This window comes from Citrus clementina, unplaced genomic scaffold (genome assembly GCF_000493195.1).
Source record: "Citrus clementina cultivar Clemenules unplaced genomic scaffold, Citrus_clementina_v1.0 scaffold_9, whole genome shotgun sequence".
Classification (NCBI taxonomy): Eukaryota; Viridiplantae; Streptophyta; class Magnoliopsida; order Sapindales; family Rutaceae; genus Citrus; species Citrus x clementina.
The window spans coordinates 13764601-13783921 of NW_006261964.1; the positions used below are offsets into that span (position 1 = coordinate 13764601).

A 19321-nucleotide genomic window follows, 5' to 3' on the forward strand; every position below is an offset into this window, starting at 1 on the left:
TCCAGATAAACCGGTTATGGAATCCGGATAACCGAATTCGCCTGTGCCCTTCACTAGATTTAATCGGATAGCCGGTTATGTAAATCCAGAAATCCGGATTCGAGCTGTACTTTGGAAGCATTCTGGATCTATTCGGCCAACCGGTTAGCCAAACTGGTAAGCCGGTTTCAGCTTGTAATATTCTGGATCCAACCGGCATGCCGGGTCATGATATCCAGAAAATCAGATTATCAATTGCCTTTGCTGGACAGAATCGGATAACCGGTTATTTGTTGAGTGTTAGAAAATGCATATTTATAAAGGAGAAAACCGTCATTTTACATTTCAAGTCTTACTAACAACCCTTACTTTTATGTTTTTAACATTCTTGTGATTTAATTACGTGTGTTTTATTTTAATTAAGTAATTTATGTATTTTAGGGGCATTATAGTCATTTCACAATAAAGGAGAGATCAGACGGCAAAACGGACATCACTTTTGAACTCAGGACGGTCGAAAACCTCAGGAGGAGCATAAAAGGAAAAATGGCACTGTTCACATGTACGGTACTATTCACGTATATGGTACTGTATACGTTACTGTTCACAGCACTGTTCACATAGACGGATCGATGACGTGGCATTGACCGATGATGTGGCATTGACTGATGAGGTGTCACGATCCTGTTGGCCTAAAATTCTTATGTACTGTTGATGGTGACGTGGCAGCATATCAGTGGACGAAAAATCTCGCGTACGGTGCATGCATCACACAGGATTATTTTCAACCAAACCGTGTTACTGTTCATCCGCGTGGTCAAACCGTGGACTGTTGACTGATGACGTGGCACAATCCTGAGCGTCCAAACTATTTTTAATCCGATGGCCATGATTTACTCCATGTATCTATAAAAAGGGGGCCTCTCCCCCCTAATTTGATATCTCTGAATCCATATTTGGGATCCATTTTATGTAATTCCTTCTCCATCTTGTATTTTCTTCGTATTTTAATAAATTCCCATTTTGCCCCTAGTTCAATTATGAGTGGCTAATTTTCTTTCAAGCTTGGGTTGAAGGTGAAGTCTCAACATGTGTCATGGGCTTAATTTGGTAAATTTATTTTCTTTTCCCCTCTAGTTTTTGTGGATATTTTGACTTCTCGTCGACAAATAATAATAGTCTTGTCTAGATACCGCCTTGGTTACACCGGCCCTCTAGTACAAGGTTATTATTATTTGGCACGATAAGCCCTTAGCACCATATTGATTAGAGCGTGGTTCATGAGGTGTGGATTCCCCCCTCATGATTTAATTGACATTAATAAGGATTATTTAGCCCATGATGCATGTTAATACGGATCCAGATACCCAAGTACGTTATTTCAATAGAATTCTCTTCAATTTATTCTCGCCATTTCAATTCCAAATTTAGAATTTATTCTCGTCATTTTAATTTAAGTTTTAGCATATTCCAAATCATTTCCACCACAAATCCAATCACCCATTTACAAAATTAATTCTACGCATAATTAAAATCCACCTCCTCGTGGGATCGACACTCGTCACCATTAATCTATACTACAATAGATTCGTGCGCTTGCGAGTACATTAAAATTTGCACAACATTATTCAATTCGAAAATCCAGATTTACGTTGCAAGCTCACTGCCCACAACCGGATAACCGATTAGTAAAATCCGGATAACTGGATTCGGGCATATATATGCTATTCATCTTCTCCTCACCTCTTTTGGTAAACTGGATCTTCCTCTCTCGGTAAACTGGATCTTCCTCTCTCGGTAAACTGGATCTTCCTCTCTCTAAAAGCCGTTTCCATTTTCTCTATTTCTCGCTCCAAAATTCATCATTTTCATTCGTTTCCAATCCAAATCAATTCATAAATCTTATTTCCCATCTCCTCTTGAGTCAAAAATCATCTTCAAAAACCATTTTCACCATCAAACTCATTAGATCCGAATCTCATCTAGGTTTTTAAACAAAACTTTCTCTCTCTAAATTCTTTCCTCTTAAGCTAGTTTTAATCTTAATTGAACCTCAATATTCATTTAAATCCTCACCATCTTCCTTCTCATTGCCTCATTTCACTTCAAATCAATCCAAATCACCATATCAAGCTCACGGCCGGTTCGTGGAAAAGCCAAAGAACCGGTTCAACCCACCAAACGCTCACGGTAAGCAGGGGGCACCTTCAATGAGTCTTCCTTTGAGTCCACGCATTTCCCAGCCAAGTATTTAGTCAAACGATTTCACCAACAATTTATGACTCGTGAGGTACTCCAAACTTTTTTCGTTTTACCGAATTGGTTGAATAGTCTTAGTATTAGTAATAGAACTTTATTACAATTGTTGGAAGATGTTGGTTGGATTAATGCACTTGGTTTTTAGGAAAAATGTATATCTAGACTTAGTGAAAGTGTTTTACTCGAATATGGATTGTTCCGCGGAGAAAGAGAATCGAGTAATCACCGAAGTTGGAGGAGTTTCGATTGAGTTTAATAATTCAGAGTTGAACTCTATCCTAGGGACTTCCGATGATGGCCTAGAAATGTTTTCACCTAGGAAATCTCCTAATATTGATGACTATGTTCATATTGATGCAGTTATGAATATATGTCGTCGTATTGACCTTTCGGACGATGATTGTACCATCCATTTCCGCACCCAATGTCTTTGTCTTCAAACTTGGATATTACTTCATTTTATTCAGAGTATTGTGCTTCCTAGATCAGGTCATTTGGATGAACTTTCTCATATGGATGTTGCCTTGATTGATTGTATTTTTAGATGTCGTCCGGTCGACTTACGCTACACCATTGTCCGAAACATGCTTTGTATACCTAAGTTGATTACCCGTTCCCTCTCGCATGGTCATTTCATCACCCGAATCCTCAAATACTTTAGCGTCCCTATCGATGAACCATCATGTAGGCCATCTAAAAGCATTGGGGATGAGGCTGTTAGTTATTTAGGTTTTGAGTGGCAAAATGGAACTTAGGTAAAATTCACTGAAAATAAATTCACCTTTCTTGCTCCAAGTGATGATCGGCCACTTAATGTTGTGGTTCCAGCCGATCAGCTACTTGTTTTTTCGCTTTCCTTTCGGGGTCAGCATAGACGTCGAGATTCTTCTGTGTCTACCTCTACTTCTACAGCCTCTGCACCTGTTGTGCCACCTCCCGAGCCTCTTATTTCTAAAGAGGTTACTCTTCAACAGCTTATGGATGAGGTGAGGACACTCTCTGTGCGGCAGACTAAGTTTCAGCAGCAGCAGCAACAACTTATTCATGGACAACGCCTCCTCTTTGAGCACTTCGGCATTCCATATTCGTATCCACCTCCATCACCACCATCCTCACCACCTCAGTAGTCTCTTATGCTTGTATTTGGACACACCTGCATTTCATTTACTGCATTATGTTCTTTTATTTTTGATTACATGGATGGTTGTTATGATTTTGGATTATGAATTTGTTTTGGATGATATGGATTTGTTTTGATTGTTTGTTATGTTATTTCTTTATGCTTTGGATATTTTTAAATTAGTGTGCTGTATTGAGATTTTGATGATTGATAGGGGTAGCTTTTATTCTTTTTTATGATGAAGGGGGAGATATAATATGTAAGGGGGAAATATGGGAAATTCATTTTTTATGAAAAATACTCATATGCACTTATATAATATGTAAGGGGGAAATATGAGAAATTCATTTGTTATGAAAAATATTCATATGCACTTATGCAGGGGGAGTCTTTTAAATCTTTTTGAAATTCGTCTTTAAACCTTGCATTGATTAAGAGGGAGCTTTTCATAACTAAATCAATTTTCTATAATGTGTTTTGTCATCATTAAAAAGGGGGAGATTGTTAGCCTATATGGCTATAAATATTGATTTTGATGATAACAAACCACATGTGTTGGTTAAACAAAAGATTTATGTATTGTACTTTTATAATAAGAAAATGATTTTATAGAGTTAAGTTGTTTTTCAAGTTGTGGACTAAAATGAAAGAATTTTATAATCTTTGATTTTAATAAATATTGTTTTGAATTTCAGATTTGGACCTATTTGAAAATATTTAAATATTTTGGGTCATTCTAAGATTTCATATCTTTTGGGTGATATCATAATTTCATAAATTTTTGGGATTGACAAAGCATTATTTAGAAATTCTAAAATTGGACCTATTTGAAAGCGTTCATAACGTTTTGGGCCATAATATAGTTATATAAAGGTTTTGGGATCAAACTATAATTTTAGAAAATAATTCACTGTAGCAGTTACTGTAGCAAGCGGCTATCCGGATCCTGACAAACGATCGACTAGATTTGGGCAGTAAGCTTCTGGAACAAAAATGACTATCCAGATTTCACAAGTGACATACCAGATGTTCAAAAATTCAAATTTTGACTGTAACGGTCACATTAAGCAGCTAACCAAATGTCTATAAATGGTAACCCGGTTATCACCAAAATGTGTATAACGGCTAGTTTTTGAGCTCAAACTATATAAACCCAAATCCAATTCTTTTATTCTTCAATTTGTATATATACTCTTTAAGAGAGTTTTTATTGTAATCTTCAATTCCTCATCTTAATTGTGAGTGTTTGAGTGTGTGAGACAATTGAGTGAAGAGATTGGGAGATAATCTCTTTGTTGTAAAGGTTCATTGACACTTTGAAGTAAATTGTAAACATTTGAAGCCTTGGAAGGCTTGCATAGTGAAATCCTCAAGTTTGGATCGCTTGAAGGCGTGGACGTAGGCGGGGATTGCCGAACCACGTAAAAATTCGTGTGTTTGTTTCTCTGTTCTGTTACTCATTTTTTATTGTGCTTTTATTGAACTTATTGCTTTCGAATTTTTTAAGGCGTTAGATTGGATTGTTGTGTGGTTTTGTTAGGATAATTTTTAAAATACCAATTCACCCCCCTCTTGGGTTGCACACTTGTATTTCAACATTAACAGGAATATCAACATTCTTTCCAGATCTTAAGTTGATGACCTTACAATGTTCCTTTTCCTCTCGTTTTGGATCTTCTGTGTTGCTAGGCAAGCTTCCTTGAGCTCTGCTACTCATTGCTGTGACAAGCTAACCAATTTGGTTTTTCAGATTTCTTAAAGATACGGCTTGACTTTGCACAATTGCTTCATTCTTTGCAATGTATTCCTTAATCAGTGTTTCTAGTGAAATGAGAGGATTATGGCTGGTGTATTTTTGCCCTTGATTTTGCTGATGAAAACCAGGTAGTTGAGCATTTCTGTTATGTCCACTCAATGCTGGAGCATTTTGATTCTGATTACTCTACGAGAAATTTGGGTGTTGCTTCCACCTGGGGTTGTAAGTATTTGAGTACGGGTTGTTTTGAGGCTGTCGGTTGTAATTACCCATATAATTTACTGATGCTGGATTTCTAGGACAGTTCAGCAACTTGCTTTACTGCCGCTGGAGCAGATGTCATGGCTTTCACCATGTTAGTCAATGAAGTTACTTATGCTTATAAAGCTGTAATTGCATCTATATTATGTACCCATGCTACTCCTCTTGCTGCTGGCTATCTAGTTGATGGCCACTAATAATTATTGTTGGCAATTCTCTCCAAAATTTCATAAGTTTTAGTGTAAGATTTGGATAACAAAGCTCCATTTGCTGAAGCATCAACCATCAATCTCGTACTTGGATTCAATCCATTATAGAAAGTCTCCAATTGTATGCAACAAGGAATGCCATGATGAAGACACCTTCTAAGCAATTCTTTGAATCTTTCCCAAACCTCATACAAACTTTTATCTTCAAGTTGATGGAAAGAAGTGATCTCATTCCGCAATTTTGTATTTTTTGTTGGTGGAAAATATTTCATTAGGAATTTATCAGCCAACTCATTCCATGTAGTGATGGAATCAGATGGTAATGAATTTAACCATGCTCTTGCTCGATCTCTTAAGGAGTAAGAAAAAAGCCTTAGTCTTAAAGCATATTGTGTTGCTCCAGCAATTTTAAAAGCATCACTCACTTACAAAAACAACTTAGGATGGAAGTGAGGATCTTCATTTGGCAGTCCATTGAATTGACCCACTGTTTGCAACATTTGAAACATCACTGGCTTCAGTTCAAAGTTTGCGGATTCCACTTCAGGTCTGATTATCCCAGGGTGTACAACTTAAGGAGTTAACACAGCATAATCTCTAATAGCCCTGTCTCTGTCATCTGCCATGTAAATGATATTGTTGTTGCCTGGTTGTCTCTGGTTAACATGCTCATTCTGCTCCTCTTGAATGTTGACATGTTGTAATGGCCCGTGAGGGTCCAAATTTCCCACATCATGCAAATTATCCATGTCTGAAATAATTTTTGAATTCCTTTGTTCTCTTCGCAATCTCCTTACAGTCCTTTCAATCTCAGGATCAAATTGGAACACAACAGATCTATCCTTGCGCATGCAAGTGTTGATCTGTCAATAAATAGAACAAATTAAATCAAATTGGCACTATCAAGACTTACTTCACACTTCGAAAATAAACAACCAATCCCCGGCAACGGCGCCAAAAAACTTGTTGGTTAATTTTTAATAAAATGCTATTGATGCCAATGTGCAAGTGTACACAATAAATAATAAATTGATGAATATTTAAGATCGTCTCCACAGGGATTGATGTTACCAAAAATGCTACAGCAATCACAATAGGGCAATCTACCTTTATTTCAAATGAACAAATGTGAAGTTGTTGACTACCAAAATTTATAATTGTGAGAAAATAAAATGAATAATGCAGTGATGAAATAAAGTAAATAAATTGTGTAGAATGATTAAATGAGAATAAAGTAGTTGAATGATCAAACTCTCTTTATGGGTTGACTGCTTTTCATCAAATTAACACCAGTTGCTACAGCACTGTCCATAGCACTGGGCAGAATTACTTTGCATCCTCAGTTGTCGCGTGTTGGAATTCTCATACCCTTAAGTATCTTAGCAATGACCAGTTACTATTCTACCTTCAGCATGACATTACAAACATCTATTCTCTCCACCCTACAAGGTGAGTACCTATGTCTAGTTTGTCACAAATCTTAACTTCAAGTATAACCCTTATGGGATTCAAGATAAACTTAATCCAGAAAATTTGAATTAAGATCAAGTATTACTCTAATAGTATCCACTAAGACATGCCCTTTTGCGGCTCTATCTTAACTTGAACTATTAAATGGGTGGTCAACCGAAATAACAGTTATAATAATAGCTACTAGAGTAAAATGCTATAACAATTATATAGTAACTCATAAGAACAGTCAAGAACCCATTAGATTGTTTGTCACTCAACTACAAGCAAGTTTAGTTCATATTCTGATCTTCTTATTCTTTTTCTCTTAATTTTCTCAATATTAATTCCTTGCCGTCGTTTTATGTGATGCACGCCCCTTTTTATAACTGAAAATTAGGGTAAACAAAAGCCTAGGGCGTACATGAGTCAAATTAGGAAATTGTCAATCGCAATTCTGTAGCTATCTCATGCTAAGTTTTCTCCCTCATTGTTCCAGGATTGCTACAGCAATGGTTGCTCCAGCAACGGCTTTAACAATGCACTGTTCCAGGTTGTGTTTCACTTCTTTTGTGGCCATATTCTTTCTCCTTCTTGCTAGCCCAATGCCTCAGCATCCCTTCATGGATTATAAACTTCTGAAAACCTACAATTATACACATGTTTTGAGTACAAATTACTTTAAATCAACCAAAACTTATTAAGACTAAACTAAAATGGATGTTTATGCAAAACATAACCAAAATGTAATAAAAACACATCATTTACTTTCTAAGTGGTCTTGATTTAAGTCTAGAATTTCCATAATAACTCTCATTTCATAGAGTTATCAGCATGCTCCAGCACCCAGTGGACTGAATAGACATTCTCAGCCACCTGGTTTTCATCAGCAGAATCAAGAGCAAAAACACACTAGCCATGATCAAATTAGTTCATTGGAAACACTTATTAAGGAATATATCATGAAGAATGAGGCAATTGTACAAAGTCAAGTTGTATCTCTGAAAAACCTGGAGAACCAAATTGGACAGCTTGCCATAACAATGAGTAGCAGATCTTAAGGAAGTTTATCTAGCAATACAGAAGATCCAAGAAGGGAGGGTAAAGAACACTGTAAAGTAATCAATTTAAGATCTGGAAAGAATGTTGATATTCCTGTTGATGTGGCTAAAAAGAGGTTAGAATTCAACTCCTCATAAGAACAGCCTCAAGTTGAAAGGATGTTACAGCAACCCACCCATCAAGATACTGGTGCTAGCAGTCAAGCTACAGCAACCCTGGTAGGAAGTCACCCAATAACTGTTGGAGAAGATGTTGCAACACCAGTGGTGACAACTCACGATAAATCAAAGTAGCAGAGATTCGTACCTCCTAAAACTGTACAGCCATTTAGGCATCCACCTCATTTCTCACAGAGATTCCAGAAACAAAAACAAGACAAACAGTTTAGCAAATTTTTTGAAGTGTTGAAGCAGTTACACATCAACATACCTTTTGTAGAAGCATTGGAACAAATGTTTAATTATGTGAAATTTCTAAAAGATATCTTGGCAAGGAAAAGAAGGTTGGGAGAATTTAAAACCGTTGCTTTAACATAAGAATGCAGTCACATGCTTCAGGGTAATATTCCTAAAAAATTAAAGGATACAAGAAGTTTCACAATACTATGCTCAATTGGAACTAGGTACAATGGTAGAGCACTCGGTGACTTGGGAGCTAGCATTAATCTAATACCATTATCTGTATTTAAGCAATTGGGAGTAGGAGAGTGCAGGCCAATAACAGTCACTTTGCAATTAGCTGACAGATCTCATGCATACCCTGAAGGAAAGATTGAAGATGTATTGGTGAAGGTTGACAAATTAATCTTTCTAGTGGATTTTATTGTACTAGATTTTGAGGCTGATAAAGAGGTACCAATTATACTTAGAAGACCTTTTCTAGCAACTGGAAAGACTCTGATAGATGTGTAGAAAAGAGAGCTAACCATGAGGGTGAATGACCAACAAGTCACCTTCAATGTATTAGAAGTTATAAAGAGTCCTGATGAGGCAGGAGATTGCAATTTTATGAGTGTCGTGGATCTTGCTGTAACAGAAAGAATATATAAATGCTGCAGTAAAGAAGTTATCAAAGCTGTCACTTTTGAAAGCTTTGAAGAAGAAGATGCTACAACAAACTAGATAAATTGGATAGGAAAAAGGCAATCTAACAGACATAGCGGATTTATTGAACCTCTAAATCTTTCAAACAAGGAAGTAAAGACAACTTTACCATTTATTGAATCACCTCATACTCTTGATTGAAATTGTTACCTTCATATTTGAAATTACTTATCTTGGTCAGAATAATACACTTCCTGTAATCATTCATCTTCTTTGAATGCAGATCAAGAAAGGAGTCTGGTAGATGTGCTTGGGAAATACAAAAAAGTAATTGGATGGACTATGACAGATATTAAAGGGATCAACCCATCCATATGCATGCATAAAATTCTATTAGATGACTGCTACAGTAATTCAGTAGAGCAACAGAGAAGGCTAAACCCCATTATGATGGAAGTTGTGAAGAAAGAAATCATCAAATGGCTGGATGTTAGGATCATATACCCGATATCAGAAAGTTCATAGGTGAGCCCAATACAATGTATTCCAAAGAAATGAGGAATAACAATGATAGCAAATGAAAAGAATGAACTTATTCCTACAAGAACAATGATTGGATGGAGAGTATGTATAGATTACAGGAAGCTCAATAAAGCCACACGGAAGGATTATTTTCCTCTCCCATTCATAGATCAAATATTGGACAGACTTGTTGGAAAACAATACTATTATTTTCTCGATGGGTATTCAGGTTACAACCAAATTGCTATAGCCCTAGAAGATCAGGAAAAAAACTACATTTACCTGCCCTTACGGAACGTTTGCCTTCAGAAGAATGTCATTTGGTCTGTACAATGCTCCAGTAACTTTCCAGAGATGTATGATGTCTATTTTCTCAGATATGGTAGAGCAAACATTGGAAGTCTTCATGGATGATTTCTCAGTCTTTGGAGAAATGTATAATGATTGTTTACATAACTTGGAAGAAGTTCTTAAAAGATATGAGATGACTAACTTAGTACTCAATTGGGAAAAATGCCACTTCATGGTGCAAGAAGCCATAGTGTTGGGTCATAGGGTGTCCAAAAATGGCATAGAGGTAGATAAGGTAAAGATAGAAGTGATAAATAAACCGCCACCTCCAACTTCAGTCAAGGGTATTAAAAGTTTTCTGGGACATGTTGGATTCTACAGAAGATTCATAAAAGACTTTTCCAAAGTAGCTAAACCATTATGCTCATTGCTAGAACATGACAAGCCTTTTCATTTTGATTAAGACTGTCTGCAAGCTTTTAGAGAACTGAAGAAAGCTTTGATCACTGCACCAGTAGTTATAGCACCTAATTGGACTCTACCTTTTGAGCTGATGTGTGATGCCAGTGACCATTTTGTTGGGGCAATTCTGGGACAGAGAAAGAATAAGGTTTTCCATTCTATATACTATGCTAGCAAAACTCTTACTCAAGCTCAGATTAATTACACCACTACAGAGAAAGAGCTGCTAGCAGTAGTATTTGCTTTCGATAAGTTTAAAGCGTACTTGGAGGGTACTTGAGCGTAAGTTTACACAGATCATGCAGCCATCAAGCACCTAATATCAAAGAGAGATGCCAAACCGAGATTAATAAGATGGATATTATTGCTTCAGGAGTTTGATTTGGAGATTAAAGATAGAAAGGGGACTGAAAAATCAATTAGCAGACCATCTGTCTAGACTATAAGCAGATTCGAGCACATTGACTAAACAAGACATCACTAAAATATTTCCTGATGAACAACTGTTAGTGCTACAACATGCACAGATGCTACATCAACCAGAATCTCCATGGTATGCAGATTTTCCTAACTACTTAGTAAGTGGATTGCTACCACCTGAGTTGAATTTTCAGCAGAAAAAGAAATTTCTTCATGATGTTAGAAGCTACTACTGGGATGACCCACCCTTGTATAAGTTATGCTCAGATCAAGTAATACGAAGATGTGTTTCAGAGGAAGAAATTCCACATATACTGCAATCTTGCCATGCTACAGCATATGGAGGATATTTTGGTGGACAAAGAATAGCTGGTAAATTTCTGCAATCACGTTATTACTGGCCTTCTGTTTTTAAGGATGCTTATAAGTTTGCTAAATGTTATGATAGGTGCCAAAGGACAAGAAACATAACTCAAAGACATGAAATGGCATTGACAAACATTTTGGAAATGAAGATTTTTTATGTGTGGGGAATAGATTTCATGGGCCCCTTCCCACCATCCTTTGGGAATTTATATATTCTGGTTGCTGTGGATTATGTCTTCAAGTGGGTAGAAGCTGCAACATTACCCATCAATGATGCCAGAGCAGTGGTGAATTTTCTTCAGAAAAATATCTTTTCCAGGTTTGGCACTCCACGAGCAATTATTAGTGATGAGGGTACTCCTGTAACAAAGTATTTGCTGCAGCAATGGCTAAATATGGAGTCAAGCATAAAATTGCAACAGCACATCACGCACAATTCAATGGCCAGACAAAAGTGTCTAATAGGGAGATTAAGAAGATTCTAGAAAATGTAGTGAACCCTACAAGAAATGATTGGTCATCATGCTTACATGATTCCTTATGGGCTTACAGAACAGCATACAAGACACCACTTGGCATGTCGCCCTACCGAATTGTGTATGGGAAAACTTGTCACTTGCCATTCGAGCTGGAGCACACAACATATTGAGCACTGAAACAATTAAACGGGGATATACATGCTGCAGCAGAGCAGAGGAAACTTCAACTATGCGAACTTGATGAATTACGATTATTCTCGTACGAGAATGCAAGAATCTATAAAGAGATGACAAAACAATGGCATGACAAACACATCCAGCAAAGAAAATTAATTCCTGGTCAACTAGTTCTGCTCTATAACACCAGGTTGAGACTATTTCTAGGAAAGCTGAAATCTCGATGGTCTGGACCTTTTAAGCTGCTCAGAATTTATCATCATGGGGCTGTTGACCTCTTAGATGAAAAGACAGGCCAAGAATTCAAAGTTAATGGGCATAGAGTTAAGCATTACATGCATTCTGCTACAGATTGCTCAAATGAGGTATTACTCCTTAGTGAACCGGCAGTGTGAGCACTCAAGGAATGTCAGATTGAAGGACCTTAAATCACGTGCTTAATGAGAGGGAACCCATTACTGAGGAAGTCTTTTTGGATGAAATGGATCATCCAAGTTTCCATTATAATATATATTTTTCTCTTATTTTCATTATTTTTCTTATTTAAAAATGTTTAATTATTATCTTTTATTGTTTTGCACACAAAAAAAATGCTAAGTCACGCAATTTGTGGAGTTGGATTCAATACTGACAATTGGTGCTGTAATGTTAACATATTACAATGACAAGCTACTTGACAGTAGCCATCTAAGGAGATTGTTGTGTAGATTACTAGAGCACACAATTTATTGTTTTTGCAACCAATTTTACCGTTATAGTAACTTAATTACAGAGCCTCACATTTTACCGTTGGAGATAACATGTGACAGCTGGTTAGGTGAACTCGGATAGAGATTGGGGAACGATGCATAATCTCTTAAATGACCGCATCAATATCTATTTCCTATTTTTATGGGATATGCTTAATAAATTAAAAACAATTCTTCCCTAATTTATCTATTTTACCAGATTTTTTATTTATTTATTTCCACCTATATAAGATTTTCACTATGCATGTTGACCTCTAACATTATTTTCTTTTCCCTTCACAGTCACAACCAAGCTACCTCATAACCTCTTCTTCTCGTTTTACTCTTGGACATATTACTACAGTCATTTTACTGTTGTAGCAATGCCAAGGTATAAAAGGATAGCCAGCAGACTAAAAGATCCCTCACGATTTCAAAGTTACTATGTGGAAAAGAAATATGAAGAATTTATTGAACCGCGTAAGATTTTGGAAGAAAAAGGGTTTCAGTTCCCACCTCAACCCTCAGGAATTGTACAATCATTATACGCTGCTGTAGCAAAGCGTGGGTGGATGAAGTTTTGTAACCACCCCCGAGACCCTGTGTTGCCACTGGTGAAAGAATTTTACGCTAACTTATTAAGCCCTGGTCAACATAATATTAAGGTAAGAAACTCGCTTGTACCTTTAGATTCCCGAGTTATTAATGCTTTTTATAATTTACCCTCTGAAGTTAATTATGAGTATGCCAAATTGCTTGACAAATTAACCCCACAAAGATGGAACAAAATTTTCACAATACTTACTGTAAATGGTGCATCTTGGGCTAATAAAGAAGGGCATGTGATTAATAGGATATATTTGAAACCTATTGCTAAGGTGTGGGTGAAATTTTTAAAATTCAGATTGATGTCAACCACACACACCACCAATGTTTCATAAGAGAGGTTAGTACTTTTGTGTGTCATTGTTAGAGGGTTACCCATAGATGTGGGAAGCATTATAGAAAAAGAAATTTGGGACTATGCTATAAAAAACCAACAAAGCAGCTGCCTTGTTATTTCCTTCACTAATCACCAGCATTTGTGCGGTATCGGGAGTCCACGTTGATGCAAAAGATGAGCATGTTAAGAATGATGGTTCCCTCACTGGACGCACTATCAAAAGAATTGTTGCTGAAGTTGCTGGAGTACCACCCGAAACAGCTGCTGTAGCAGGGGCAATGAGTTGTTGGGTTAGAGCAAAGAATCCAAGAACTTAGCTCCAGCATCACTCAATGTGCTGAAGCTCAGCAGAGGGAAAACAATCGGTTTTGGAGCTATTTTCAGCACTTGGAAAACCACCTACACTAATTTGCTGTGTAAATGAAAAGTACCCACCGAAATTTCCCTGATTCATTGCTACAACAGTTCAATTTTGGTACCTCCACTACAGATGCTCCAGCAGAAGTCAGTGAAGATACTACTGACACGGATGAACCAGAGGAAGAAGTTGCAACAGAACCGCAAGCAGAGGCCGCTACAGATGCTGATGATCTGTTAGACCATCCTGAAGAAGAGAGTGTCAAGTCTGCAACTGAAAGTTCCCCGACAGAGGAAGATGAAGAGCTTGAGAAAGAACTCGAGGAACCCCAAGCCAGGACTTCTTCCAAGTCTAGAAAAAAGCACATCATACGAGAAGAAGAAGAACTTGCTGAAGAGCCTGCCATTCTAGTCCTCTCTCGAAAGGGCAAAGAGAAAGTAATCACCCCTCCTGCCTCCGATGATGAAGCCGAGCACATTGATGCAGAGCTGGAAGCTGCAGCAGCCAGAGTTACTCATACACCCACCGAGACAAAGCATCTACTTGATATCATTGCCACAATCACGGCTGAGGCGTATGCATCCGAAGACCCAACTCCAGCTCCTTCACAGCAAACTCCCAGAAAACATGTTCTTGCTAGTCCTAAAGGACCCAGCAAGAGAAAAGGCAACACTTCTGGAGGTGTTGCTGTAGTAGACACACCAGAGCCAAAGAGGACCAGATCTGTTTCGTCCTGACAGGTTGCACCCACTGCAACTCCTCCCATTAGCCCATCGCAGAGAAAGAAAAAGGTGCAGCCAGCTACCTCACCGTAAAAATCTCCTAAGGATCGGCTGCGGAGCGCCTCTAAAAAGCGGTGAATTGGTTGTAATTTGTTACAGCAATACTTTCAGTACCAGGGGAGTACCACTACCCGCTAGTTTATTTTACTTCTTCATGCAAAATTTTTTCCTTCATTTAGTTTTAAAAAACTTGATTTATTTTGCATGTCCTTTTATTTAATGTATTCATATTTGGTTTATGTGGTTTTGTTTTGTGTACTGTGAGGACACAACACCTTTCAAGTTTGGGGGGGGGTTATGCATTACTGTAGTAATCCTGGAACAACGACAAAGAAAATTTAGTGCAGGACACTTGCAGAATCGCGATCTGCAGTTTCTTAATCTGACTCATGCGTGCCTTAGGCATCCGTTTACCCTAATCTTCGTTTATAAAAGGAGCACGCATCATATGGAAGAGCTGCGGTGAATTAACATCGAAGAATCAAGAGAAAAAGAAGGAAAAAACATAATTCAAGGGAGAACAAGTCTGCACCATTGAAGAAACCTGCAGAACTATTTTCGATTAAATTTCCATCATCGTTTACTTCTTTCCTTACTTATTCTCATATTAAGACGATGTATTTCATGACTAATATTTTGCTATTAGTTTTTCTCTTACAAGCTATGAACTAAATTTGATTGTAGTTGAGTGACAAGCAATTTTAATGGGTTCTTGACTATTCTTATGAGTTGGTGCGAGATTGCTGTGGCATTTTGCTCTAATAGCTTATATTACAATCATTATTTCGGTTGACCTCCCATTTAATGGTTCAAGTTAAGAGAGAGCCATAAAAGTGCCTGTCTTAGTGGAAATTATTAGAGTAATACTTGATCTTAATTTGAGTTTCCTGGATTGAGTTTACTTGAGTCCCAAAGGGGCTACACTTGAGTTAAGATTTGTGAAGAACTAAATATAGGGATTCACCTTGTAGGGTAGAGAGAGTGTATGTTCATAATGTCATACCTTAGGTGAAATAACAACTGGTCATTGTTAGGTTGCATAAGGTTAAGAGAAGTCCAACAAGCGACAACTGAGGATGCAAAATAATTATGCCCAGTACTGTAGGAATTGCTGCAGCAACTGGTGCTCATTTGAACAAAACAGTCAGCCCATGAAGAGAGTTTGATCATTCAACTACCTTATTCTTATTAAATTCTCTTTGCACAAATCATCTAATTTACTTTATTACTGCATTTATTTTATTATATTGTTAATTTCATTAGTCAATCAACCTTAATTATATTTTTCTTTAGATAAAAGAAAGTTTGCACTATCGTGATTGCTGTAGCATTTCTAGTAACATCAGTCCCTGTGGAGACGATCTTGAATATTCATCACTTTATTACTTATTGTGTACACTTGCACATTGACATCAGTAGCAATTGAGTTAAAATATCCAACAATAAACCACTCAAGTTATTTTGTGACAATAATGTTAACATGTATGTGTTTATAATGATGATTTTGATGATAACAAACAAGATCAAGAATGATTGAGTTTTTAAAAGTTCAAATTATTTTTCATACATTTTAAATAAATCATTATTTTGATAAAATAAAGGTTTTATACTTAAAGGAAAAATGATTTTATGAAATTGGTTGTTTTTCAAGTTCATAGTCTAATTGAAAGAGTTTTGAAAACTTTGAAATCAATTAGTATTGCTTGAAACTCTGGAGATGGACTTATTTAAAAAGTTTCATAAAGTTTTGGGTCATAATATAATTGTAGAAAGTTTTAGGGTAAAACTATAATTTTAGAAAAAAGTTCACTGTAGTAGTCACTGTAGCAAATGGTCAACCAACATCTTGATAACGGCTAACCAACATCGAACAGAATTGAAGATTAGCTTCTAGACGCTAACGACGATCTGATTTCTGTAAAACGACGATCAAACAATTTGAATTTTGGCACAACAGTCACTTGCTCAAGCCAAAACGACGATCTGATAAGGCTTATAGCGATCCGACTTTATGCAGAAAGTCAATAACAGCTAGTTTTTAGCTCCAACTATAAAAAGGCTACATTAATTCCAAATCAAAGTGAATCCAACGAATACCATAGAGCATATTATTGAGAATACAATATTTCTTAACCTTTAATTTGTTCATTCATTCTTTAAATCACACCTTGGGAATATATCTGTAAACACATAGATTGTGTGTAAGAAAAATCTTGAATTTGAGAAAGTGTAAGTGTGGGAAACACGTGAGTTAAGAGATTTGAGATAATCTCTTGTGGTAAATGTTGATTGACACCTGTGAAGTCAATTGTAAGAGTTCTTAAAACCTTGGAGACTTGATTAGTTGAAGCCGGCGAACTTGGAGGCGTGGACATAGGTAGGGTTGGTCGAACCATGTAAAAATCTTTATTTTTTATTCTCTCTTCCCTTATCTCTTTATATTTTGATCGCTTTATTTATTAGTTATTGTTTGTGAATTTATTTTATAATTGCATTAATTTTTATTCAAGCACTCCATAATTTTAAAAAACCCAATTCACCCTCATCTTGGGTTGCATACCTAGTATTTCAAATAAGTCAGCAGTTATAAGGTATCCAATCATGGAATATGGCTACGGAATTTTGTCACTGTATTCCAATAACAACAGGAGCTCGACAAAGTCGAGTAAATAGACATCAAGTTCCTAGTTGCTAGAAAAGAGTTTAGAGTGGACAGTTGTCTATAGAGCACGTCGGTACAAACTCCATGATTGAGGATCCGCTTACTAAGGGATTGCGACCCAAAACATTTCATGAGCATGTTACTCATATGGGTGTCGGGTCATTAAAGGATATTCAATTTCAGTGGGAATTTGTGATTTTAGATGCTCTTTTAATATAGACATTTTTAAGTTATTTTGGTTTATAGATATTTAGGTTATTTTCTGCAGAAATAAAGTTTTAATGTATTTACACTTTGATTTTTGGTATGGTTTGATCTCACTAAAGTTTAAGGTGAACGGTTAGAAATAGGCATATTAAGATTACATTGCATGAAATTTACATGCTACACATCCACATCATGATCCATGTCATTCAGTTGTATTAGCATAGTGACCATTGATAGGTCGAGTTACAATAGTTGTAACAAAGGCCACTTTGATCCCATGTTGGTATGATTGATTGACCAGATTGGTTGTAGATATATTTCAGTAATGACAGTAAAGTTGAGCTCATACGGTTATTTTTGCAAAACATAATTATAAAGTTACAAATATAGCCCAAGTATGAGATTATAGGATTTTTTAATTTAATATTGTTGGATTGTTAATCTAACGTTAGGCTTATATGTGAATAATTATGTAGTACAGACTATCATATAAGGTTAAGCACAATTAAAAGTAATCTATTAAGGTTTTCGGTATTATGAGCTTTAATGTATCTAATAGATGTGGGTCTTTAATGTGTAAAGACCCAATTATATTTTAATTATATGATGGGCAGAATTAGGAATACCTAATGACAACAGGAAAAAATTATCTATATAAGTGGTTATGGTCCTCAGGTCACATGTATCTTTCCATTCTTTCTAAAATCCCATCGTTAGAGAGAGAGCCCTGAGAAAACTTAAAGGATTTTCCAGGAGAACATGTAGATTTGTAAGGCCAACCACACAACCTTAGAGAGCAATTCAACATTATGGATTCAAGAATACTTCCGCATAATTTTGTTATTGATTCTTGGTGATACAACATGAATGTTCCTGGATTATCAGTGATGGCTTTCACCAAAAGTTTTATTGTTCTAATATACTAAACCTCTCATGTCTTTTGCCAAATCTCGCTCAATATTTTTGCCAATGAACATTATCTTTGCAAGTCAAATCTTCTTCAAGAATTACGTTCTTGTCTTCAACTTGGATAGGCATAGTCATGTCCATCATTACTGGAGTCTCTTTAACTTGATTTTGCTGCAAAAGTTCGATTGTACTATTAGGTCAATTTGCAAATCAAGAGTTGGTTGTACTTCTTTAAAAATCTCAAATAAATCAATAATCTCATTATCTTCTACTTTCAACGGTGTAGAAAAAGATGATTTGACAATATCACAATGAACAAAATGGTCTTCCATCAATTATCTCACATTAAACCATTCCTTGATTTCTTCTTATGCTTGTCAAATCCTTGATTCTTTTTGTTGTTCCCACCAATCTAAAGCATCACCTGTTAACTTAAATGAGACATAAGAAATGGCAACTTTCAATGAGACAGTTTGAAGAAAATCATCCATCATGCATATCTAATCAAAAATATCATCAGGATTACCACTAAAATCAAGGATATCTTCAAAAATAAGAAGATGATATGAACCTTGATACTCTATCTGTATCATTTTTCTCAAATTAAAAATACAACCAATGGTAAAATTGTAAATAAGGGTGAACTTTGGTTTTGACGTGTCTGGCGGCTTCTGGCCGTAATTTGGTGTGGTGATGGTCGAATCTCAAAGATAAAGTGGTGAAGAGCATGATGGTGGCTGTGGATTCACCAAATTCACGATGGTTTTGTCAAAAAAACCTACTTAAAGTGGTGGTAGCAGCTTATGATAGTTTGTGGTGGCTTATGGCCAACGTTTGCTGGCGATTGGTGATTGGTTTTGGATGTGGCTAGAAGGGT

The 19321-nt window shown here is 36.4% G+C and overlaps 1 protein-coding gene and 1 non-coding gene across 2 annotated transcripts; both read left to right on the plus strand.

Moving 5' to 3' along the window:
* Positions 1-5719: 5719 nt before the first annotated feature.
* Positions 5720-5826, plus strand: LOC112101585. Its single transcript, XR_002907614.1, has one exon. It is a non-coding gene; the product is annotated as a small nucleolar RNA R71 (small nucleolar RNA).
* A 2427-nt stretch (positions 5827-8253) lies between these two features.
* On the plus strand, positions 8254-9006 carry LOC112099276. Its single transcript, XM_024186549.1, has 2 exons — positions 8254-8384; positions 8718-9006. Exons 1-2 carry the CDS (start codon positions 8254-8256, stop codon positions 9004-9006), a joined length of 420 nt encoding a protein of 139 aa, XP_024042317.1.
* Positions 9007-19321: the final 10315 nt, after the last annotated feature.

Bases quoted from the DNA above. Each gene is read 5' to 3' on its own strand.
- LOC112099276 (XM_024186549.1), top strand. From the start codon at position 8,254: ATGTTACAGCAACCCACCCATCAAGATACTGGTGCTAGCAGTCAAGCT. The intron at 8,385-8,717 runs GTAGCAGAGATT...AATTGGAACTAG, and splicing joins ACAACTCACGATAAATCAAA to GTACAATGGTAGAGCACTCG.